The sequence below is a fragment of the Sinocyclocheilus grahami genome, unplaced genomic scaffold (assembly GCF_001515645.1).
Source record: "Sinocyclocheilus grahami isolate Dianchi unplaced genomic scaffold, SAMN03320097.WGS_v1.1 scaffold176.1, whole genome shotgun sequence".
Taxonomy (NCBI): domain Eukaryota; kingdom Metazoa; phylum Chordata; class Actinopteri; order Cypriniformes; family Cyprinidae; genus Sinocyclocheilus; species Sinocyclocheilus grahami.
In genome coordinates, this window is record NW_015505355.1 from 167,179 (window position 1) to 188,714 (window position 21,536).

The following is a 21,536-nucleotide window of genomic DNA, read 5'->3' on the forward strand; positions in this document are numbered from 1 at the left end:
CTCACACACACACACACTCTCTCTCTCTCTCTCTCACACACACACACACACACACACACACACTCACACACACACACACACCTCAGGGACGAGTGAATCATAATTTGGAATCAATCCCAGAAAATATAACTCTTATTTTCCGGGTTCAGATGATCCAGTAGGATCTCGTTTGATCCCATTATGATCTCTCTCTCTCTCTCTCACACACACACACCCACACACACACACTCACACACACACACACACTCACACACACACACACCTCAGGGACGAGTGAATCATAATTTGGAATCAATCCCAGAAAATAAAACTCTTATTTTCCGGGTTCAGATGATCCAGTAGGATCTCGTTTGATCCCATTATGTTTCCTGTTGTTTGATCCCAACCCATCTGAACACATTCCTCCATTAACTAGCTGGACCCACACCAAAATACCAAAATACCGTCAAAAACAACAAAACATAACGCGTGAATCACTTTATGTTCGGCACATTAAGCGTTTAAACGCCGCTGCCGTTCGCTACATAACCTTCAGCCTGACTGTTTATTAATATTAATATATAGATCTGTGACTCAGTATCCGTTCATCCTGTATGTCGGATATTAAATATCGCTGATATAACCGCGCGCGGAACGCTATTATTCCCACTAAGACATTTCTATTCCCGTTTATTCTAAACATCCCTTGCGTGACATTACACGACCATAAAACAAACACACAAAGGTCAGATAGGCTATTAAACCTTATTCTGGCTTAGAAACGACATGAACAGAAAAGAACACCGCCGCGATATTTTGTATCGAAATGAACGTTCCACGATATCCGGCTTAATCGCATCGCGGCCGTTCCAGTCTATCGCTGCGATGATGGCTACATTGTATCGAATAATTGATCAGCGTCGCTTTCGTCGATTTCTTACCTCAGCAGCGAGCGTCGACGTCGCGGCCATCAGTAACACGAAAAGCCCTCGACAGCCCATTCTGCGTGCTTCCAGCAAAACGCGATGCTCTGTATATCGATTAAATGATCCGTTTGGTGTAAGATGTCGGTGTGTGGATCGCGTCGGCTTTGAGAAGAATGCGATGATAAAGCGATGATCCTGCGATGATCCTGCGACGGCGAGTCAGAACAGCGCGTCACCATGAACGGGAGGGGGAGCGGGGCACGCTAAAAATACTGGCAACTATAATTAAAATAAAATCAAAGAATGCATTATTTTATTCTAACTTATTTTTATTTTAATCTAAATATATTTTATTATTTATTTTATATGCATTTGTATTTATCTTATTATTTATGTCATCTTGAGATTATTTATTTCATCTTTTCTGCTTGCATAGCCTACGTTTTATGCGTAATAACAAAAATATTTTACTCTTCAGTCAGTTCAATCTGTTTTTCAATCAGTTATTTATTTTTGACTTAGGCCTAATTGTAATTTTGTGTTTTATTATTTTAATTCTTAAAATGTAATTGGTTTATTTTTTACCTGAATCACTATGCAATATGAGGCATTGCTCATCTAATGCATGCATTTTATTTATTTAAATTTATAAAAAGGAAATCAAAACATTCAAATGTCTTGGATTCTAGATTATGTTCAAGCTGGAGAATTTAATTATGCTCGTTTATGTTATTTGCTGCCACCGTGTGGACGATCATGAAAACATTATTATAAATGTGTAATAGTCTAGTTCGGTAAATTCTCATATTACATATTTCTAAATGAAATATTTTTTATATTTTAATGTAAGCTACTTTCTTGGATGTGCATGCAAATTAGCTTTCAAAGACCTCAAAGAATAAAATATCTTGCTAATATATGTATGCACCACACTGGAAAACACGAGCATGCAGCCTTCAGTTTTATTATGAAAAGTAAAAACAGACATAAATTGCATGAATGTTTTGCTGTTTGGACACAATTGGTGAACAGTTAACTACACCTGGTGTGTTTTCGTAACAGTAGCCAACTACAACTACAACTTGCTCTTTCAAAACCCTATGAATAAATACACATACCATATTATTTCCTCAGTTGATCAAAATTAATCACGACACTCGGATACATTTTAGGTATGTATTTCCATTTGACAAAGAAATAACACTGATATTCAACAACATATTTACATTGTGGAGTTTTTAGGCCTGTCCTGGTCTCATGTTGCCTAATAAGGTTTATTAGTGTTCATTAGGTTTCTGAGACCATAAATGTCCATGTCATAAATAAAAATACTCCAATCCTTGTGTAAGAATCATCTTTGCGCTGGTCGAGTGAATGAAAATCCCTGCTTTACTGACAGAGCGCCAGTCAGGCATTTTTTGCTTTAGTGCATTATTTTGTGTGTCCTCTCAGAATAGCACACACATGGATGCTCATTTGCGGCTGTAGCCTGGATAGGGTGGAGGTGGAGAGTAGTTTGTCGCTCTGGGTGGAGTGGGAGTGTATGGAGGCGGCCGTAGATCAGGAGGATACATCTCATAATCGTAGCTGTAAGGAGGTGGAGGACCTGAGAGCAATGAGACAGAACTGGAAATGAATGCTGCGTTTACAGGAGCAACAAGCAGGAGAGATTCATAGGCTCTATTTATATTTGGAGCAACATGCAAAACTGTCAAATATTACCTTATATGTGTCCCTGCAGCACAAAAGCAGTGTTGAGTCGCTGGGGGATATTTGTAGCAATAGCCAACAATACATTGTATGGGTCACAATTATACATTTCTCTTTTATGCCAAAAATCATTAGGATATTAAGTAAAGATCATGTTCCATGAAGATATTTTGTATGTTTCCTACCGTAATATATTAAAACGTAATGTTTGATTAGTAATATGCATTGCTAAGAACTTCATTTGAACAACTTTAAAGATGATTTTCTCAATATTTAGATTTTTTTGCACCCTCAGATTCCAGATGTTCAAATATTGTCTGATCCTAACAAACCATACATCAATGGAAAGATTATTTATTTATATATTTATATCTCAAAATTGACACTTAAGACTGGTTTTATGCTCCAGGGTCACATATTATAATCGTTATGATGAAAAGCTTGAATTATTGCTTAACATGTTCATTATGTCTGTTTAACTGAATAAAAGATGTTTACTAAGCACATAGCCTATATTATCTTATTTTTTAGTTATTGGTTTATTTAGATAGGGACAGTACAACATTTTTGATTCCAGCCAGAAAAAGTTAAAAAAAAATAATAATTTAGAGCATAGCGTATTGTAAAAAAACACACAAAAAAAACACTTTACCAACCCTATAAATCTGCAACAATGTCAACAATTCTGTGTTTTTCTGTCAATATGGGGTGCTGTGTGTACATTAATGAGGAAAAAAATGAACTTAAATGATTTTAGCAAATGGCTGCAATATAACAAAGAGTGAAAAATTTAAGGGGGTCTGAATACTTTCCGTACCCACTGTATATATATATAGACGTACATACAAAAAGTGACCTATATTAAAGTTACTCCCCGCTGTGGCAACATACAGAGAAATTAAACAATTTATTACAATTTCTTAGATATGCATACAACCCTGAATTATAATGTTATCTTTCACATTTTGATTTAAGAGTAGCCCTAAACTTAAGTTTTGGCACATTTAAATGGTCAAAATATGCACATTATAATCATATTATGCAAATATGTAAAAACTATGCAAATGTGAATCTTATTAAATATGCATAAATATGCAAGTGTTATATACGCACTAATAAAAAAGTGATACAGAATGTCATAGTTTTTAAGTTTAGTTTTATTGTTGGTAAGGTGCTTGTAATTGTCAGAGAATTGTGTGAAATGGTTGTTATAGGGTTTCTTTGTGAAGGTATATTTAAAACTTCAAGGCTTTTTAAGACCAAGTAAAGAGCGTTGAAGGGAAAACAACAGATAAATATATGTGTTGGAAATGTGAATGTCTTGTATAAGCAACTTCCAAAAGATCGCCATTGCTCTTTAATTCATTTTAGACACACAAACAAGAACAAATATCAGCCAGTGGACTCAGAAAAATCTACTTAATTCAAAGGGAAAACAATTTTTCATTCCCCATTGATATTTGATCTTGTTTTAAGCATCCACTTACTTCGTTTTGTTCAGTTTCTCAGAAATCAAGACTTCATATGTTGATTTTGCATTTTGCAAATATATATTTTTTGATATTCATGCCATGACTATGAAATTCTGCCTTTTATTAATTCCTTAAGTCATTGATGTGATTTTTAAGGCCTTAATTTGTGGAAAGGCAAATTAAGACTTTAAGACCCGTATAAACTGGGTCTTAATTTAATGCGTTTTGCCCTTGAAATTAAATAACAATAGTTGAAGAAATGTATTTAAAAATAGAATACGGTTTAGGAAAAGCAAATAGTGAAGGTGATTGAAAATCTTCAAAAGTCAAGTCACATTTATTTCTATAGTGCTTTATACAGTACAGATTGTTTCAAAGCAGCTTTACAGAAATAAACAGTAAAATAACAGCGTTAATGCTGGAAAGTTCACCAATAATGAAACTACTTCAAAATCAGCTCTGTAGAAAACAATAGTATCATTATTCAGTTCAATGTTGATTCAATTCAGTTACAGTGTTGCAAAATAAGGCCTTTTGAAGCTCTTGTGAAACAAAGTTTCTTCAGATGTTAAAAGTTCTTTATGGAACCATTTAGACAAAAAAAGGTTATTTTATGGCATCGTGAAGCACCTTTGTTTTTAAGAGTGTAATACACTTGACTATAGTATGGTTCAAAAACACTAGTATTTAGTGTATTTAGAATAGTGTCAGTGCAGTTAAACGGATAGCATTACTGAATATGAATTGATTATAAGTGCACGTTCATTTGTGATCTCTCGTGTGCTGGTTTAGCATGTTAGTCAGTGTGAAGGCTTGCGTGTGTTGTTGTGTTACCTGGGTAACCCTGAGTCACGGTGTTGATGTACGACGAGCTGAAGACGCCCACTCTCGCCCTGCGGCCGTTCTTCACACACATACAGATGCACAGAAAGATGGCGGCCACCGCGCCCATCAGAAACACCACGCCAAACACGATCCCCGAGATAGCCGTTCCCCTGAACAAACAAAACTGAGACTAACATCCGCTGCAGAGGACTAGTGATGCTCGATTCGTCAAACACTAACTACCTGTTTCATGGCAGGATAAGCTCAATATTTGCATAGACCACCCATGCTCTTATTTATTTGTCTCCTGATGGATCCCGTCCCTTTGTGAGTCAACGGTGATCCGTCTCTTGAGCGGTCAGGCACCTGACTAAACACGGCACAAAAGACCAAATGTGTTGCTTTTCAATTGTCATTTCGAGTTTGGACGAATGTGGGAGCGAGAGACTGATGCCTTGAGGTTTGGTTAAGATCCAACCAAAGCATCTGAGATGCTCACGTGAGGAGAAACATCTAAGAAACTACACTCTTAAAAATAAAGGTGCTTCACGATGCCATAGAAGAACTTTTTTGTCTAAATGGATCCATAAAGAACCTTTAACATCTTTCAATTTCACAAAAGCTTCTTTGTGGCGAAAGAAGGTTCTTCAGATTATAAAAAGGTCAGAAAGAGATGGTTCTTTAAAGAACCTTTGACTGAATGCTTCTTTGTGGAACCAAAAATGGTTCTTCTATGGCATCGTTGTGAAGAACCTTTTGAAGCACCGTTATTTTTAAGAGTGTAGGGGCGTTATAATAATTGATTCTCTCTTCGAAGATTCTGAGCTTGTTTTTGTGTGTGTTTGCACTTAAGTTAAATGCACTTGCATCTCCGAATACTTTTATGATATGAAATTGATGCATACACAATCAATTGTTTCCAGAACAGGACAGAACATCTGTGCATTAGTGTGAATGCAGCTTATTAAAGCTGCCACTGTTTATGATCTCATCAGTAATAATCAAACAGCAATAATGCTGAGGAAAAACTATGATCATAACTATGATTGTCTGTAAACTATCGGATACTTAAAAGCACTCTCAGATACTGAAAATCATTTGTAATAGTCTTTTTCCCCCTTTATTACTTTACATGTGCTTATATGTTTTAAAGCTATATTTAATTGGTTAAATTCTTAACAATTGTTTTGATTTATTATTAATACGTAATTATTTTAAAAAGTAGCCTGCTTATATAATTTAATAAAAATGCACATCATATACATTCTAAAAGATTTTGCAGACATTCTCATTAAATGTTATTTCGGAATGTTCAAAATGTAACGTTATTCAAACATTAAGAGAACATTCCATTGTATCATTTTGCCAACATTATGGGAACGTTACTTTTGAATGTTCTCTGAACGTTCTGAAACAGGAAGTAACATTTAAAAAAACGTCCGGCGCTTTCCAACTATAATGTTTCAGAAAAGAGTTGAACAATGCATAAAATATATTTATATATTTTGAGAACAGTATTAAAGACAAAACAACGTTGGACAAATGTTCTGTTAACGTTACTGTTCAGAACTTGCTGCAATGCTCTGAGAAAGTTCTCTGTTAGTTGAGAGCCTCTATTAAAGAAAAACAATGAAGTTATTGAAGAGGTTTCATGTGTGAAATCATCGGAAGTCACTTTTATCACTTGAACACTTTACTGTGGTCATTAAAAATGTGTTTTGATTGAATTATTAGATGTAATTGGACACGAGGGTTGATTACGGGATGTGGGTTGGATTTCAGATTGAAGTGGAAAAGCAGCTGTGTGTGAGGGGGAGGGGAGGTCAGAGGTCAACTCATTGCTGGCGTTATACATGTGCTGTCTGAGAGTGTGTGTGTGTGTGTGTTCTGCATATATATAATGTCATGGGTACAACAAAGTGAAATTGGTTAATGAGGTTTACACTTCCTGTGTCCTCATAAACCGTACTAAACTGTGAAATTCAACAAATGCCAGTTTACAGTTTGAACAGTAGAAAAACCATTACACACCCTTACATAGAAACTCAACGTGTGTGAGTGTGTGTGTGTGTACTTACGAGAGCACGTCTCCCACATACGCATAGTAAGAGCAGCAGAACGGAGGGGCTCCATCACAGCAGTACTCAATACAGCTGTCACACTGAGCGTCTCCACGGCCTACAAAACACACAGACACACACACACACAGACATACACACACACACAGACACACACACACACAGACACACACACACACACACAGACATACACACACACGCGCACACACACACACAGACAGACAGACTCACACACACACACACACACACAGACACACACACACACACACAATTTATATAAAATATGATATATTTACAAGAATATTTGCTTAATGTGAACTGATTTTAGGATCACTGGCATCAGAAATATAATATAATTCACATTTTCACTATTTAGCGATGTCCGTCATGGTTAGGGAAAATTCACAATCACAATCTTATTTTAGTATTTAGGAGTTTTAGTTCATATTTTGAATTAGATTTCATTAGTATATTTTAGTTTTTATTAGTTTATTAGTTTTTAATTAACTCAAGTTAAAGAACATTTTTGCAATTTTATTGTTTTGTAATTTTTATTAAATGCCTATTTAAAAAAACAATTATTTTTAAAACATCTATATAGTTTTCATCAGGTTTTAGTTTTAGTTATTTTAGTACACTAAACGAAAATGAGAAATGTTGCCATGGAAACTAGCTGAAATAAAATACGTTTTTAATAAAGGTATTATTTTTAACGTAAAATGTTTCTAGTTTTAGTAATAATAACTGTTCACAATAAAAAAACAAGCTCTTGTTTAATTCACAAGTGTGAATTTGAAGTGAACTGGATTTAGTTTTTAATTATATTTGTTGATTTTATTTTTATATCATGTGTTAAGATTATTTTTAAATCCCTTATGTGTAAATCACTTTTAGCATTGTGTATGTAACGAAAATACCATAGTCAAAAACCTTACTAAATTTAGTAAGAGATAATGTTTAAATATTTTCAGTGGAATATAAGACACAGATAAAGATAAGAAATATGATATTTTTGCAGTGTTTCACTTCTCTTGACTTGAAGATTAAAGATGCTTTAAGAACATTATTGTGTATTGAGACAAAACCAACTGATGGAAATCTCCCTGCAGTGTTTCTCAGTTGTTAGAGTTGTGTTGGAGACGAGTCTGATCCTGCAGAACGAATCATCAGCGCTTCATCATGTGTTGCTTCTTGCTCAGAGCTCTTTAATGCACCAAACACGCCTGCTGGATTCATGTTGGCATCAGACGCTATTGATCTGTGATTAAGAGAGCTTTATGACACATTTCATGACTTGATTGCATTTGCACTGCTGGTGAAGGGTGTATAAAGCACAACTATTGCTTAACAAGTCCATCTGTATAGATCTGGGTCCATCTCCTGTTTTGATGCCACAACATACTTGAAAAAGAGCTCTAAATACAACTGTTTTAGCACTAACAATCTTTTAATGTACATGTCTCAAGCTCAAGGATAAGGATGGTTGGTACACAATTACAGCGCTATCTTGTCCTGCCCACAGTCTCATCACAGTATAATTGGTGCAATTATGTCTTCTGAAGCACCAAAATTTGGCTTCAATTTGACTGGCGTCTGTTTGCATCTGGCTTTCCAGAGCTAATGTGGGGCCCTGCAGACTGGGTGGTCCCCTAGAGGCCCTCGCTGTATCTCTGGGTCCTGTCGGTCAACACTTTTGGGACAAAGACGCTTTAGAGGCACTGGTGCTTTAAATGTTACCACACACACACACACACACACACATCCTACATATATGCGTGTATGCATAGTTTAATCATAAAACTCCAGAAAAGTGTTCTGTGATGCTATCAGATGGTCATACTACTGAATAAATACAGTGTCCATATATTTACTTAATACTTCAATGTATTTAAAAGAATACCATGGCAGCAGTGGTAGTGAAATGAGCAATTAGTCAATAGCAATTACTCTAAAGCAAGTTTTTTTTTCAGCATCAAAAAGTTAAGAAAATTGTATTAACTAACTCTTACACAGACAACGGAGAAATTGTTAGTTAACCCATATATAAAATACTTATAAAACTAGTCTGTTAAGTAGTAACTCATAAGTAACTTTTCTTTGTAAGTTCCCAGCTAACAGGAAACATTCTCACTTTCACTAACGTTTTAAAAATTCTATAAATGTTACACAAATTTTTTTTAAAGTAATGTTTATGGAACGTTCTTATAACTTAATATTTCACGTGTTCTCAACGTTGAGAGAAAACATTCTTAGAATAACATTCTCAAAACATGATGTCTTGTGCTTGATGAACGTTCTTAGAATCGTTTTTGTAACCTTTAAATAACATTCTAATCACAACAAGAAAACCTGACACTTCAACCTTTTATTATCGCTTCAAAACAATGTTACCACGGTAGCTTTAAACGCAACGGTAAAATGAGAATTATAAATCATCATAGTGCAAAATGTTGAGCGAAAGTCATTAACTAACTTTTACAAACACAACTGAGACATTTTTAACCCGCAAGTAAAATAATCATAAAACTGTAGCACGTAAAGTTAACTTATGAACTCACATACGTAACACTGTTGAAAAAAACAGCATATGCTGGTTAGGTATGTTTTGATGCTGGTCCTTTGCTGGTTTAAACGGGTCCTTTGCTGGTTTAAGCTGGTCCTTTGCTGGCTTAAGCTGGTCCTTTGCTGGTTTATGCTGGTCCTCTGCTGGTTTATGCTGGTCCTTTGCTGGTTTAAACGGGTCCTTTGCTGGTTTAAGCTGGTCCTTTGCTGGCTTAAGCTGGTCCTTTGCTGGTTTATGCTGGTCCTCTGCTGGTTTATGCTGGTCCTTTGCTGGTTTAAACGGGTCCTTTGCTGGTTTAAGCTGGTCCTTTGCTGGCTTAAGCTGGTCCTTTGCTGGTTTATGCTGGTCCTCTGCTGGTTTATGCTGGTCCTTTGCTGGTTTAAACGGGTCCTTTGCTGGTTTAAGCTGGTCCTTTGCTGGCTTAAGCTGGTCCTTTGCTGGTTTATGCTGGTCCTCTGCTGGTTTATGCTGGTCCTTTGCTGGTTTAAACGGGTCCTTTGCTGGTTTAAGCTGGTCCTTTGCTGGCTTAAGCTGGTCCTTTGCTGGTTTATGCTGGTCCTCTGCTGGTTTATGCTGGTCCTTTGCTGGTTTAAACGGGTCCTTTGCTGGTTTAAGCTGGTCCTTTGCTGGCTTAAGCTGGTCCTTTGCTGGTTTATGCTGGTCCTCTGCTGGTTTATGCTGGTCCTTTGCTGGTTTAAACGGGTCCTTTGCTGGTTTAAGCTGGTCATGTGCTGGCAAAGGACCAGTTTAAACCAGCAACGGACCAGCTTAAACCAGCAAAGGAGCAGCTTAAACCAGCAAAGGACCAGCATAAACCAGCATCCCAGCGTCAAAACATACCTAACCAGCAATATGCTGTTTTTTTTCAACAGACGTGACTTTCCTTTGTTTGTATTTTAAATAAATAATCGATTACACTTTTAATTGATCTACTTCCTAGTTCGCAAATATAAAACTAGCCCACATTACCGGCAAAGAAGCAAAGCAGCAGAGAGTCCCGCAAGAACTTCCAACTCTTCTGTGAGCTCTGCGTCCTCGGATTTTCCATAATGTTCCTGTGCATTTCTGTTGAAAAACCCTGGAAACCTTATTTAATCTTTGCACACTTGATCGTTAATTCTGCCATGTCTTAAATCTTATTTTACACTGTGCCGATGTTGTTCTGACTGTCGCGCGTTCCAAGCGTTAAAATAAACCAACTCTTTTACGCATAACGCTCCACGTGTTCCACGACTCGTCTCTCAGTCACAACTTCTCATCTGAGTCCTCCCTCTTCGTCTTTAACTTCCTTGCGCTATATTCTTTTCCTCGGCTCGATCCCCTCCCCCAGGAACGTCGCCCAGCCGGCCTGGATGCGACTGAACGAATTGAACGCACGGCCGCCTCCGCCGTCACGACTCCTCATCACACAGACGTGAATGAGGCTGGTTAACTCAGGAACAACACAAGAGTCGCACGATCATGCTGGGAACACGTTCGCCCTCTTCAATAGCGGCAAATTGCGGCCTCATCTTCTCGCTAGTGTCCCTGAAGTCTATATTTAGATCTCTCTTGAGTCGTGTTTTCACGAATCCGCTCTGTGTGCAACATCCCTGACCTGAGCTCGACACGAAGAGTAAACAAGAGCATCTCAAAACACGTGTTTCATAGGCTCAAATGTTCATAGCTAATTCAGTTGAATGCAAGCACATATTTAGAACTCCTAGCCAATCTCATGAAAGTGCGTATCAATACCACGAGTTTCTGTTGCTATTTGGCATGCTATTTATACAATTGACTTTTGTTTTGCGTGCATATGATACGCAATGTTTAGGATTAGGGGTGTGGGGTAGGTGCGTATTATATGAACGCCGAAACTGCGAATTATATGCATGCCAACAAATTGCGTATCATGTGCACGCGAAAATTGCGTGCTATATGCACGCCAAACACGTGCGTATCATCTGCACTCCAAAGTCAATTCCTGTGTATAAATAGCACGCCAAATAGAAACAGAAAATCGTGCTACTGATACGCATTTTCATGAGACCGGCCTCATTTAGAATTGGGGCACCATAAAAATAACATTTATCTTAAATGATTACCATTATATATTGTTTACGAGTTGTGACTTGATCCCCTACTCAATCAAAGCTTCGTGTATTTGAGTTGTTGACAAATAACATGGACTCAACTAACTAAAATCTTCTAAGAACGCATTTCCAACATTCCCATTAACGCAAGAAAGCATTTCTGAATGTTTTAAAAAGAAGCGTTAGATGTTTTTTTTTCTTGGTTATGCGAATGTTAATGGAACGTTTCATTTGATCATTTGCAGACATTACAGGGATGTTACATTTGAATGTTCTCTGAAAAAAGTGGTAACATTTAAAAATGTTGCATGATACATTTTAACATGTATCATGCATTCGTTATATAACATCCAACTAAAACATTTAAGAAAAAATTAATTCCATGAATGATGTATAAATAATGCTATTGTGCTTTCGAGAATATTATTAAAGAGCATATAACGAACGTTCTATTAATGTTACTGCACATGAGCCAACGTTCTGAAAACGTTTCCTGTTAAATTCAATGTTGTTGTGTAAGGGAAAGCAAATATATTTACATCTTGCTATCTTGTATCTCACATATTTACCGTCAGAAAAAAGGTTTTCATTAGAAAAGGCCTTGCTCATGGTGTTCAAAGTCAGTTGTTTTTTTACTGAGTGGTTGGTTGCTTGCATGTATTATTTAGCAGAAGGACTAGCCAGGGCTGAATGTGCTTCCTCTTCAGCCACCCTTGTAACATAATGACAAAACCTCTTAAATTATGAAAGATTGTTATATAACAAAAGACTTCCTGGTTATGACCAGTGATGTGGTTATTACCTGTGCTTCTGAATATGCCGGTCATACAGGCTTTTGTTTGAACAGCTATTGAGAGTGCTAATTAATTTAATTAAATTGATTTAATTCAGCCCAGTGGACTTTCTTGTCTGGTTCATAATACAAGCAGACAGACTCAGCAGCTTTGTATTGATATTTGTCCTGCCTAGATCTAGTCATGTTGATGCTCTTTTGAGTTTATTTTGATGTATGCATCTACTTAAATGGATGTACTTCTATTTACAAACAATGTGCATAAGTTAGAGTTCTGACTTTAGATGTTAATGTTGCTCCATCATTTAGAGCAGATTAGCCACATTAAAAATACCATTATATTTTTAGAGAAAATATAATGTAGTACCTTCACGAACCCCTAGGGGTCCTCAGACTAGGATTTAGGCTACATAAAGCGCCTCAATGTCAGCAGCAGCCACACCCAAAATAAGACACCATCTCAAAAATTTTGGTCCACAAATCAATGTGATACTTTATTCATAAACCTAAGATCATTGATATTGTATAAATACTCTAATATATAATCTACATCCTTCAGTTATTTCAATAATGATAACAAATAGAAATACAATAATTATAAAAAGCAACAAGATTATATTAAATGGGCTGTACAAAAATAAATAAAGTTTGGATATTCTGTACAAAAAGAAATACCTCATTACAAAGATACCTTCTCAGAAGGCAGGAGAGGATTACTTATGAAGTAGTAGTAGGAGAGAAGTCCCTCACCATATCTCCACACAAACACACAGAACTAACCCACACATACATAAACACGCACAAACACAGTCTCTTGTCAGGTATAGAACTTATACTCTTTGGCCTCCCTCCCCATTAAAAATGTGATCCCTCTTGATCGGGTATGGCTTTGCAAAATGGTGAAAATATCAACCTAGGAAGCTAAACTTAAAGCTAATGTGCATTGTTAAACTTAGTTATGAGGAAATGCATAATACCTGTTGTGGTGTTTGATTAGCAGCACGTGTGCCTAGCTGAGGTGAGATATGGTGTTGGTTTTGGCAAGAAAAATGCATGTGTTAAATATGTGCTCTAAGCCAGAGTTGGCAACTTTGAAATGGAGAACCACTAGAGGGCGTTTTATATAACACCACTACTAATGAACTCTTCTGTTACTGCTCTTGACCCTGGCAATAGCTCCTATATGTTCCTATATGCTCTCTTGTGACAAATGAATCATGCCTGTCTAGTCCAGCTCAGACAGACGGTTCAAATGCATAGTTGTTTCATGCACTCTTTCATTAATCGTCATACACACCCATGCACACTCAAAATCTAACATGCATGACATCACTATCCAAAGCAGCAGAGGTGTGCGTATTCTCATCCTCCATCACAGCTGTCAAGACAGGTGTACAGTGTGCCAGCTTTGTGCCCCCAGTGTTGGATGGGTGGGATTTGAAACACTGAAAGAAGTTTGCTTGCAGTCTCAGTCATAAGGGGCCCTTTGAATCTAAAAACCTGGGTTGGTCGGCACCAGATGTGCAAGGTTACAGCTGTACGAGGATGTTTTCGAGCCTCAGTGCTCAGTTTCAACAGGGAGTCATGTTGCACAAATCCAGGAGAGGTCGTGGCCGATTTTTTGCGTTGCAGCTCTCGTTAGGCAAAGTGCGGCCGTTGTGTCCGATGCAGAACAGGGTGCGCTTGCGAAAGCCTCTGCCACAGGTTTTGGAACAAGCGGACCACTCCCCGAGCAACCAGAATGGGCAAGCCTGCAGAGCACATGGTTGCGACGACGTAGGGCGCAGCTCTTCAGGACATTCCTTCGATTGGCGGCCATATGCATCAAGACAGATGACGTCCCGATTCTGGATACCAACGCCGCAGGTCTTCGAACAAGGTCCCCACTCACGTAGGGCCCATTCATCATCTCCTGCTTCACTAATAACGTTAATGGACGGCCGTTTTGTCCCACTGGGGCGTGGTGCAAAGTAGCTGAATTTTACGCGAGGTCGGGGGGAATCACCGACTGACAGCACCTGGATGGTAAGAGGCTCAGGTAAGGGAGCAAAGCTTCGCAGGCGCTCTAGCGTGGCAGAGGAACCGCTGTAACGCAGCAGTGCACCTTTCAGAGAGATGTCAGTCTCTAAAGAGGTCAGCTTATAGTCGCCGTTCAGTAGGTACGTGCCATCTTGCCTGCGAACTGCTAGGTAACTATTGTCTGGGCGGCGGCCTCCAAGAGAGCGCTGCTTAACATCTAGGTTCGTGGCACCGGCTGGAATCGTCACTACATCTTGGTAGCCCGCTCTAAAGTTCAGAAACAAGGAAAGATCAGATTAAACAGAAATCTGAGAAGGAATTTAGGAAAACTGGAACTGCCGCAGATTGTGGGCTTACCTTGCACGTTCCACTGATCCAGAAACTTTCTTGCAAGTCGATCCGTCTCCTCCACAGATGCCACATTTGTCAAAACGCTTATTGGAGCCAATGACCCTGTCACAACCGGCTTTCACACACTGGCCTTGGACGCAGACTGAGGTGGAATCTGGGGTGCATGGTGTACCATCAGCCACCTGAAGGCATTGGAACGAACCTTGGATTAAACATCTCCAGTGCATCCACTACACCACTGCTAGATTTTACAACTCAGGCTAATTGGAACACTCACCTTTGGCTTCAGAATGACGAAGTAGCCTGTTCCCTTTGCTCGGCACATCAACTTGCAGCGGTCCTTGGGAGACACCCCGGCATACTTTGGCACCCACTCGACGCCTTCTCCTGAGCCAAATAACACCTGAGAGGAGATGTCATTGTGGGCCAAACACTGCTCTTCACGGAATGTCAAACCTGCGCAAATAAACACAGTTGTAAATCAAGCGACTTGCATGTTGTTGCAAAAACAGCAATAGGACCATTCCTTACCATTGCTATCAGGGCAGGTCTCGGTGTTGCAGGAACGATACTGAATTCTCTTGCCCTCACAGTATTTGCCGCCATTTTTGGGTAGGGGATTGTCACACTCCCTGATAGAGTACTGCACACCTCCTCCACAGGTACGGGAGCAATCTCCCCAAGGTCCCCAGTCTCCCCATCCGCCATTGACTGGAGTCTAAAAGGTGACAGGACAGAACCATTGTCAGTCACAAATCAGAATAACATCAATTCTGTATGGCACACCAAATGGTGCTCACCTGATACTTGGCAGCCTCGGACCTACTCAAACATCGGCCTGCCATACAGTAGCTGTCAGACCTGCAAGGCGTCCCATCGGCCCATGGAAAGTTCTTGGTTTGGCAGACAGGCAAGCCATTTGCAGTTGTGACCATGCACCAAAGGGCAGCACAGGTGGTGTTCTGGTCCGGACAGTGCCGGGACTCCTCTCCAAATGTGAGACGGCACTGTCTGTTGGCATCGTAAACTGAACCTGGCAGAGCCTGTGGTAACTGCTGAGGCTTCTGGGGCTTGTCCAGCAAACACTGACCATGGCCATTGTCCAGGAAGGTCGTGACCATTATAGCACTGCAATAAGACCAGGGCTGTAGCTGGTTCAGATTTGACAAGGTTGAGGCCATCATGTGGGCACTCCACTGGTCGCCGTTAAGACTGGCACATTGTTTGGCATCATCATGAGGCATGTTGAACACGTGACCTACATGAGAAGCACAATTATTAACTTGAGCTACACCTGCATAGTTTCTAGTTTTTACATAGGAACATGGGGATGTGCCTACCAAGCTCATGTGCAACTGTGAAGGCTGCCTGCAGACCGTCATCTTCAATAATGGAGCAACTTCGATCCGGATCACACACGGTGCCAACATCCGCCATCCCCACAGTGTCACAGGAATGAGCTCCACAAAGATCCTGAAAGGAACAGCGTTCATATGTAAGAGCCGTGCTAGATAATTTTTTACTCACACTCTAAAAACGAGACCAGGAGGGATAAACTTACCTGTCTGGTGAACAGCACTGCTGTGTCGTAGTGCTCTGCGTGTCGGTCACTGGATGGGTTGTGCTGTCTTTGCCACTGGCAGAAGTTCCTGAGCGTAAGCGCCGCATTGGAGGACACCTGGGGACCATGTTCTTCATCGTACACAACAAGCAGCTTCACAACTGCCAGAGTGATTGAATTACGAATGGTAGGGTGTCGATATAGACGAGATGCCACCGACATGATGGTCAGCAGATAGGATTTGAGCCCAGCGCCGTGAAATTCTGCCATTGACTGGTCCGCCACAATCATGATTTCCAAATAGCGAGGAGTGGACACAAAGCGCCGAGATCTGTGGTGTGCTGGAGGATGAGAAGATAATAATTAAAGCCATTGGTTAAATCAGAAAATAAAGTGAAATCTAAATCAGATTCAGTATTTACCAGCGTGAAACGTGTCTTGCATTAAATGACTTTTCCAAATTGATGACTTGTATGTTTTATTTAAAAAGCCAATAGGCTTTAACCATAATTTCCTACTTCCTATTGCTAGTCAGGGTCAGGTGATATTAGAGGGAGGGACTAGAATATCTAGAGAGCTTGGACATATATTTGTAGACCTATGAGTGCAAGATGACGTCATCAATATATATATATATATATATATATATACTGTATATATATATTGGTTTTCTTGGAACCAAAAGGCGTGTCCACTTTTATGAGTCCACATAAATGCCTCAAAGCTATTAAACCTAAATGCAATTTTGTTTGGAAATAGTAAAGTAAAATGGTGTTTTATAACTGAAAAAATAGAGAACTGTGTACTTAAAAGATTGAAAGCTATTGGGAGTTAGTGCTGAGCTTGCTTACTTTTCCATTTGACTAAGCTTCTGCTCCGCCCTGCTAATAACTTTTCCAAAACCTGCGCACTTCCACGAGAAACGTTGGCGGTAATACAAGCCATCTACAGTCCTCCGGTGCTGATCTGCGCCACATGCGGTACCAGGAGGAGAACTTCCACGTCTCTCCAGCCCATTCTCTCCCGCCTCCCTCTCCCCCAACCCTCAACCCTACGTCCCCTTCCCTCCTCCTGCGTATGTGGAGAGATTTCTGCCCTCTCCGAGTTAACCCTCGCCTCGCTTTTGGAGACGGCTCCTCTGCGCTTTAGAAAAAAATCTTTAAGATGCGTTAAAGAACATGTGTGCTGTTTGCAGTTGATGCATTTCCCAACTAAATTACGCGATTTGGTGTTTAGTGCGTTAATGCAGACGCAGAACTCTGCTTAATTCGCTCCTCTTGCGCCAGCGCGCACTGAATGACGCGGAGTCACCGAGTTTATTCGGGTTACCGGAGGCGCGCGCGAAATACTACCGGAAAAAAATATCAGTAGCCTAATAATAAAGTATAACGAAACTTTCCTAGATACAAGATCGATAACCATAACGTTTTATTCTGCAATATTTACCTTTAGACTCAGACGGGATGCGCTCTGTGTCAGATTTGGTTGGTTTCTCGGTGACCCGTTCCTCCTCTTCGTTCACCCCACACTTCGAACCGTTTTCCTCATCCGAGAAACCCCGTTTTCTTCTGCGAATGCTGTGGGTGTCTCCATCTGAAGCCTCTCCGCTGGCGTTTGCGGGTTGAATGAAATACTCTTCACCGGCGATATAGAAGCCGCCTCGCAGTCCGTTGCACAGATTGATCGCCGCAGCGGAAAGTTCGTCTCCGTTCACGGTTCCCGAGAAGAAGCACCGCGCCTCTCCAGCGCTGTCAGACTCCTCGGACTCCGGTTTCCCGACCATCTGGAACACAAACCCAGGCGCTAAAAAGGTCTGGTCCGGTTCCAGATCCAACACCATCTGATTTCCAAAGACGTCCAAGCTATAGATGCGTCTCTCGGATTGCTTTTCCCGTGCTTCTGCTGTATGGGTCTGTTCGGTGTCGTACGATTCGAGATGGACCGGCACCACGGTGCTCTCTTCCCACGCGCTCTGCGCTGCGTTTACGCACAGGGCTGCGACGAAACCCAGTATGACGCGCAAAAGAGACATTATATTCCCGTTGGGATCTCAAGAGCAAAATGACAAAATTACGACGCACCCGATGGAAATCCTCACAAAGTTTCAGTTCTTTGAGAATGTGACTCCAAAAGCCGGTGTATCACAGGAACAAAACCAGAAAACAGCAACACGTACCAATCCAGAGCTTAAAATGACCTCCGAATGGAAATTAGCCTAATAGAACGATCGCCGCAGCAAAATCACGAGAAGAGTCTCAAAAGGGGTTTTGGAGAGATTCTCTCACAGTCTCCTCGGGTTTCAGCTCTTCTTCTGTCTTAGAAGCAAGAAGCCCGGCTCTCTATATATGCTCCAATGCAGGACCACCCCTTTCCTGAAGCCCCTTTGATCTGCTGCAGCCAAATCTAGTACGCAACAGAGCGCTGGAGCAGAGCCACAATCATCAATCATCAGAGCGCAACACTTACGGCTCAAAACTCCTGTATTAGTCATTTAAACTCCTTATCGGTCTATATGTGCATTTTACATTCACCTGGCTTATATAACTTAAAAACTCCATTCCTTGACTAAGATGAAGTGCACTAATATGTCAGTATAACACAAGGTTATTGAGGACATCAGGAGACTCCTCACAAGAGTTGGGAAGCAGCTGACTGGAGCTTCTGCTGCGGGGAAGAGGCGCAGGCGGGTCGGATTGAAGCGGAGAGCCGCGCCGCGGTGCTGTTAAGGTGGACCCCTCCTCAAACCCGGCTCCCTAACGCTTCATGTGTGCACTCAAACTCCATCAAAAATTCATTATGAGCGGATTACCGCTTAGTGTCGGAGGAAATAGTTTGTCTTGCGCGTTTAATGGGCCAAATTTAATTTAGTCGGTCAGTGACCCTTTAAGGAGAAAGTACATGCTGTCCAAGAACAAACACAAAGTGTTCGGAGCTACAGGAACATAATGAATATAGCGTGTGGGCTTATTAAAAACGAAGATTCACTCTGATTGTATATTTTAATTGTTCTGAAGCAGATGCTTTAGATTTTATGCTTAATAATGCTAAATGTCTGACTAAGAAAGAAAAATACTGGTTCAGAAGTGACATATATGAATCAATACACCCATTTCTGCATGCATATGCAACTTATTATGAATTAATGAGTAGCTTTGAGTCAGTCCTCGAGTTTAGAGGGTTGACAGTCCACCTTAAAAGCTTTTTGGAACCAGCTGGGTGTTCAAAATATTTTTTGTAGGTTCAACACAAAACCACTAGATGGAAGCAGAACTTAACAATTCATTCCTTCGCGTTTGCTGTAATGCCAAACCACATAATATACGGACATGGACTTTTTCCAGATTAATTTTAAAAGCACAAATTCTCCATGCAGTGCCTTAGAAAATAAAATTGCATGTATGATAATTATACAAGTAGCCTACTGTATATAAAATAGTAGGCTACTGTAAATAGTTTAAGAGGAAAGTATGATGAGAGGTCAACTGTGCACCATAACTTTATTATAATTAAGAATAAAAAAATAAAACACATAATATATATTGGAATGTAAATGGCACGATCAGTTCATGTTTGGTTTTATGTGGATTTAATATTATTTGAACTTTTCCTCATTTAGTTGAAGCAGGCCAGACAGCAGGTGGCGCCCCAGCATCATATATAATCTCATATCAGTCTGTCTGTGTTAATATTATGTGCAGCAAAAACTAGTGTACAGTTATAGTAGGCTACAAGTATTTCAGCACTACAAAACATATTTGAGGAAGTCTGCTGTATTTTAAAAGCATATAGGCCACGCACCGAAGAACGCTTTACTAATGTTCCTGTTAAGTTTTGAAAACGATATTTCTGAATGTTCAAAGTGTCCAGTTTTGTAATGCTTTAAAATGATTTTCATTGATTATGCGAAGGTTAAGGAACCATCCTGTTGTATCATTTTGCAAACATTATGGGAACGCTGCTTTTTGAACGTTCCCTGAACAAATCGCAACATTTAAAAAATGTTACATGCACATCCAACTAAAAGAAAAAAAACTTAACGGATGTATAAATAACGTTTCGAGAGCATTATTAAAGATGAACAAACATTCTGTTAACGTTACTAGAAGAACGTTTGTTCATAACTTTGAGAGAACCTTGCTCTTGAACCTTCCCTTACCTTACTTCAAGTATTTATACTTTATAATATAACAATGATTTTCATTGATTATGCGAAGGTTAAGGAACCATCCTGTTGTATCATTTTGCAAACATTATGGGAACGCTGCTTTTGAACGTTCCCTGAACAAATCGCAACATTTAAAAAATGTTACATGCACATCCAACTAAAAGAAAAAAATTCACAGATGTATAAATAACGTTTCGAGAGCATTATTAAAGATGAACAAGCATTCTGTTAACGTTACTAGAAGAACGTTTGTTCATAACTTTGAGAGAACCTTGCTCTTGAACCTTCCCTTACCTTACTTCAAGTATTTATACTTTATAATATAATATAATATACTTTAAGTATACTTTATGTAGCAAGTGCACAAATATCAGTGTACTAGTAGTATACTTGTAAGTGTACCATTTCAATACTCCTTGGGACTAAATTGGCCCACTTTCTAGTATATAAAAGTATACTTTAAGTATAACAGTAGTACACTTTGAACTAGTTTACAATATTTGTAGTTTGTACTGCAACTATACTAAAAGTGAACTTATATGAATACTGATAGTTTACTAATTAAATACTTGCAGTAGCATTTTTAGTACACTAGTCTTAGTAAACTACTAGTTTAGTAGTTTTATACTGCAAGTATACTCGTAAGTTCTTTAAGTGAACTTTACATCATACTTTAAGTATACTATTATGTCCTTATTTAGGTATTAATGTGTATATATTTATTTTATTAAGTGCATTTTACTTAAAACAAGAAAAATAATCTTAATGCAAACAGAAACATAGAAAAGATGATTTTTCTTACCTCATTGGCAGATCATTTGCAAAAAATAAGAAAAATACACTTAAATGACCTTTGAGAATATTTAGATATTTTGATTGGAAAGTCAAAAATACTAAGCAAGAAAAGCTTTTTTTTTTGCAGTGCATCTACACTCATTCATTGCACATATATTTTCCTCACTGTGAAAGTGACAAAAACAGCATGTCCTTTTATACAGAATCCTGTAAATAAGGAGGCTGCA

At 39.2% G+C, this 21,536-nt stretch overlaps 3 protein-coding genes across 4 annotated transcripts in view; all 3 read right to left on the bottom strand.

Moving 5' to 3' along the window:
• Positions 1-1,130, bottom strand: part of LOC107593741 (amyloid beta A4 protein-like) — a 32,244-nt gene extending 31,114 nt beyond the window's left edge. For both annotated transcript variants that reach the window (XM_016283599.1, XM_016283598.1), the window contains exon 1: positions 921-1,130. In XM_016283599.1, the coding sequence (XP_016139085.1) occupies positions 921-980 (60 nt within the window). In that variant the 5' untranslated portion in view covers positions 981-1,130. The remainder of the gene's footprint in view (positions 1-920) is intronic.
• A 733-nt stretch (positions 1,131-1,863) lies between these two features.
• On the bottom strand, positions 1,864-10,936 carry LOC107593871 (cysteine and tyrosine-rich protein 1). The gene is made up of 4 exons (XM_016283749.1): positions 10,523-10,936; positions 6,991-7,090; positions 4,922-5,082; positions 1,864-2,511 (listed from the first exon to the last, which is right to left on the bottom strand). Exons 1-4 carry the CDS (start codon positions 10,614-10,616, stop codon positions 2,378-2,380), a joined length of 489 nt encoding a protein of 162 aa, XP_016139235.1. The 5' UTR covers positions 10,617-10,936; the 3' UTR covers positions 1,864-2,377.
• Positions 10,937-12,885: 1,949 nt separating this feature from the next.
• LOC107593742 (A disintegrin and metalloproteinase with thrombospondin motifs 1-like) lies at positions 12,886-18,408 on the bottom strand. Its single transcript, XM_016283600.1, has 8 exons — positions 17,796-18,408; positions 16,350-16,690; positions 16,129-16,261; positions 15,589-16,046; positions 15,320-15,506; positions 15,066-15,244; positions 14,795-14,970; positions 12,886-14,704 (listed from the first exon to the last, which is right to left on the bottom strand). Exons 1-8 carry the CDS (start codon positions 18,379-18,381, stop codon positions 13,990-13,992), a joined length of 2,775 nt encoding a protein of 924 aa, XP_016139086.1. The 5' UTR covers positions 18,382-18,408; the 3' UTR covers positions 12,886-13,989.
• Between the last annotated feature and the right edge of the window lie 3,128 nt (positions 18,409-21,536).

Excerpts from the sequence above, each read along its gene's own strand:
- LOC107593871 (XM_016283749.1), bottom strand. The coding sequence starts at position 10,616 with ATGCACAGGAACATTATGGAAAATCCGAGGACGCAGAGCTCACAGAAG. Across the intron at positions 7,091-10,522 it reads GCTGCTTTGCTTCTTTGCCG|GCCGTGGAGACGCTCAGTGT; the intron begins GTAATGTGGGCT and ends TGTGTTTTGTAG. Across the intron at positions 5,083-6,990 it reads TATGTGGGAGACGTGCTCTC|GGGAACGGCTATCTCGGGGA; the intron begins GTAAGTACACAC and ends TTGTTTGTTCAG.
- LOC107593742 (XM_016283600.1), bottom strand. The coding sequence starts at position 18,381 with ATGTCTCTTTTGCGCGTCATACTGGGTTTCGTCGCAGCCCTGTGCGTA. Across the intron at positions 16,262-16,349 it reads CAGTGCTGTTCACCAGACAG|GATCTTTGTGGAGCTCATTC; the intron begins GTAAGTTTATCC and ends TGTTCCTTTCAG. Across the intron at positions 15,507-15,588 it reads CCGAGGCTGCCAAGTATCAG|ACTCCAGTCAATGGCGGATG; the intron begins GTGAGCACCATT and ends GTCACCTTTTAG.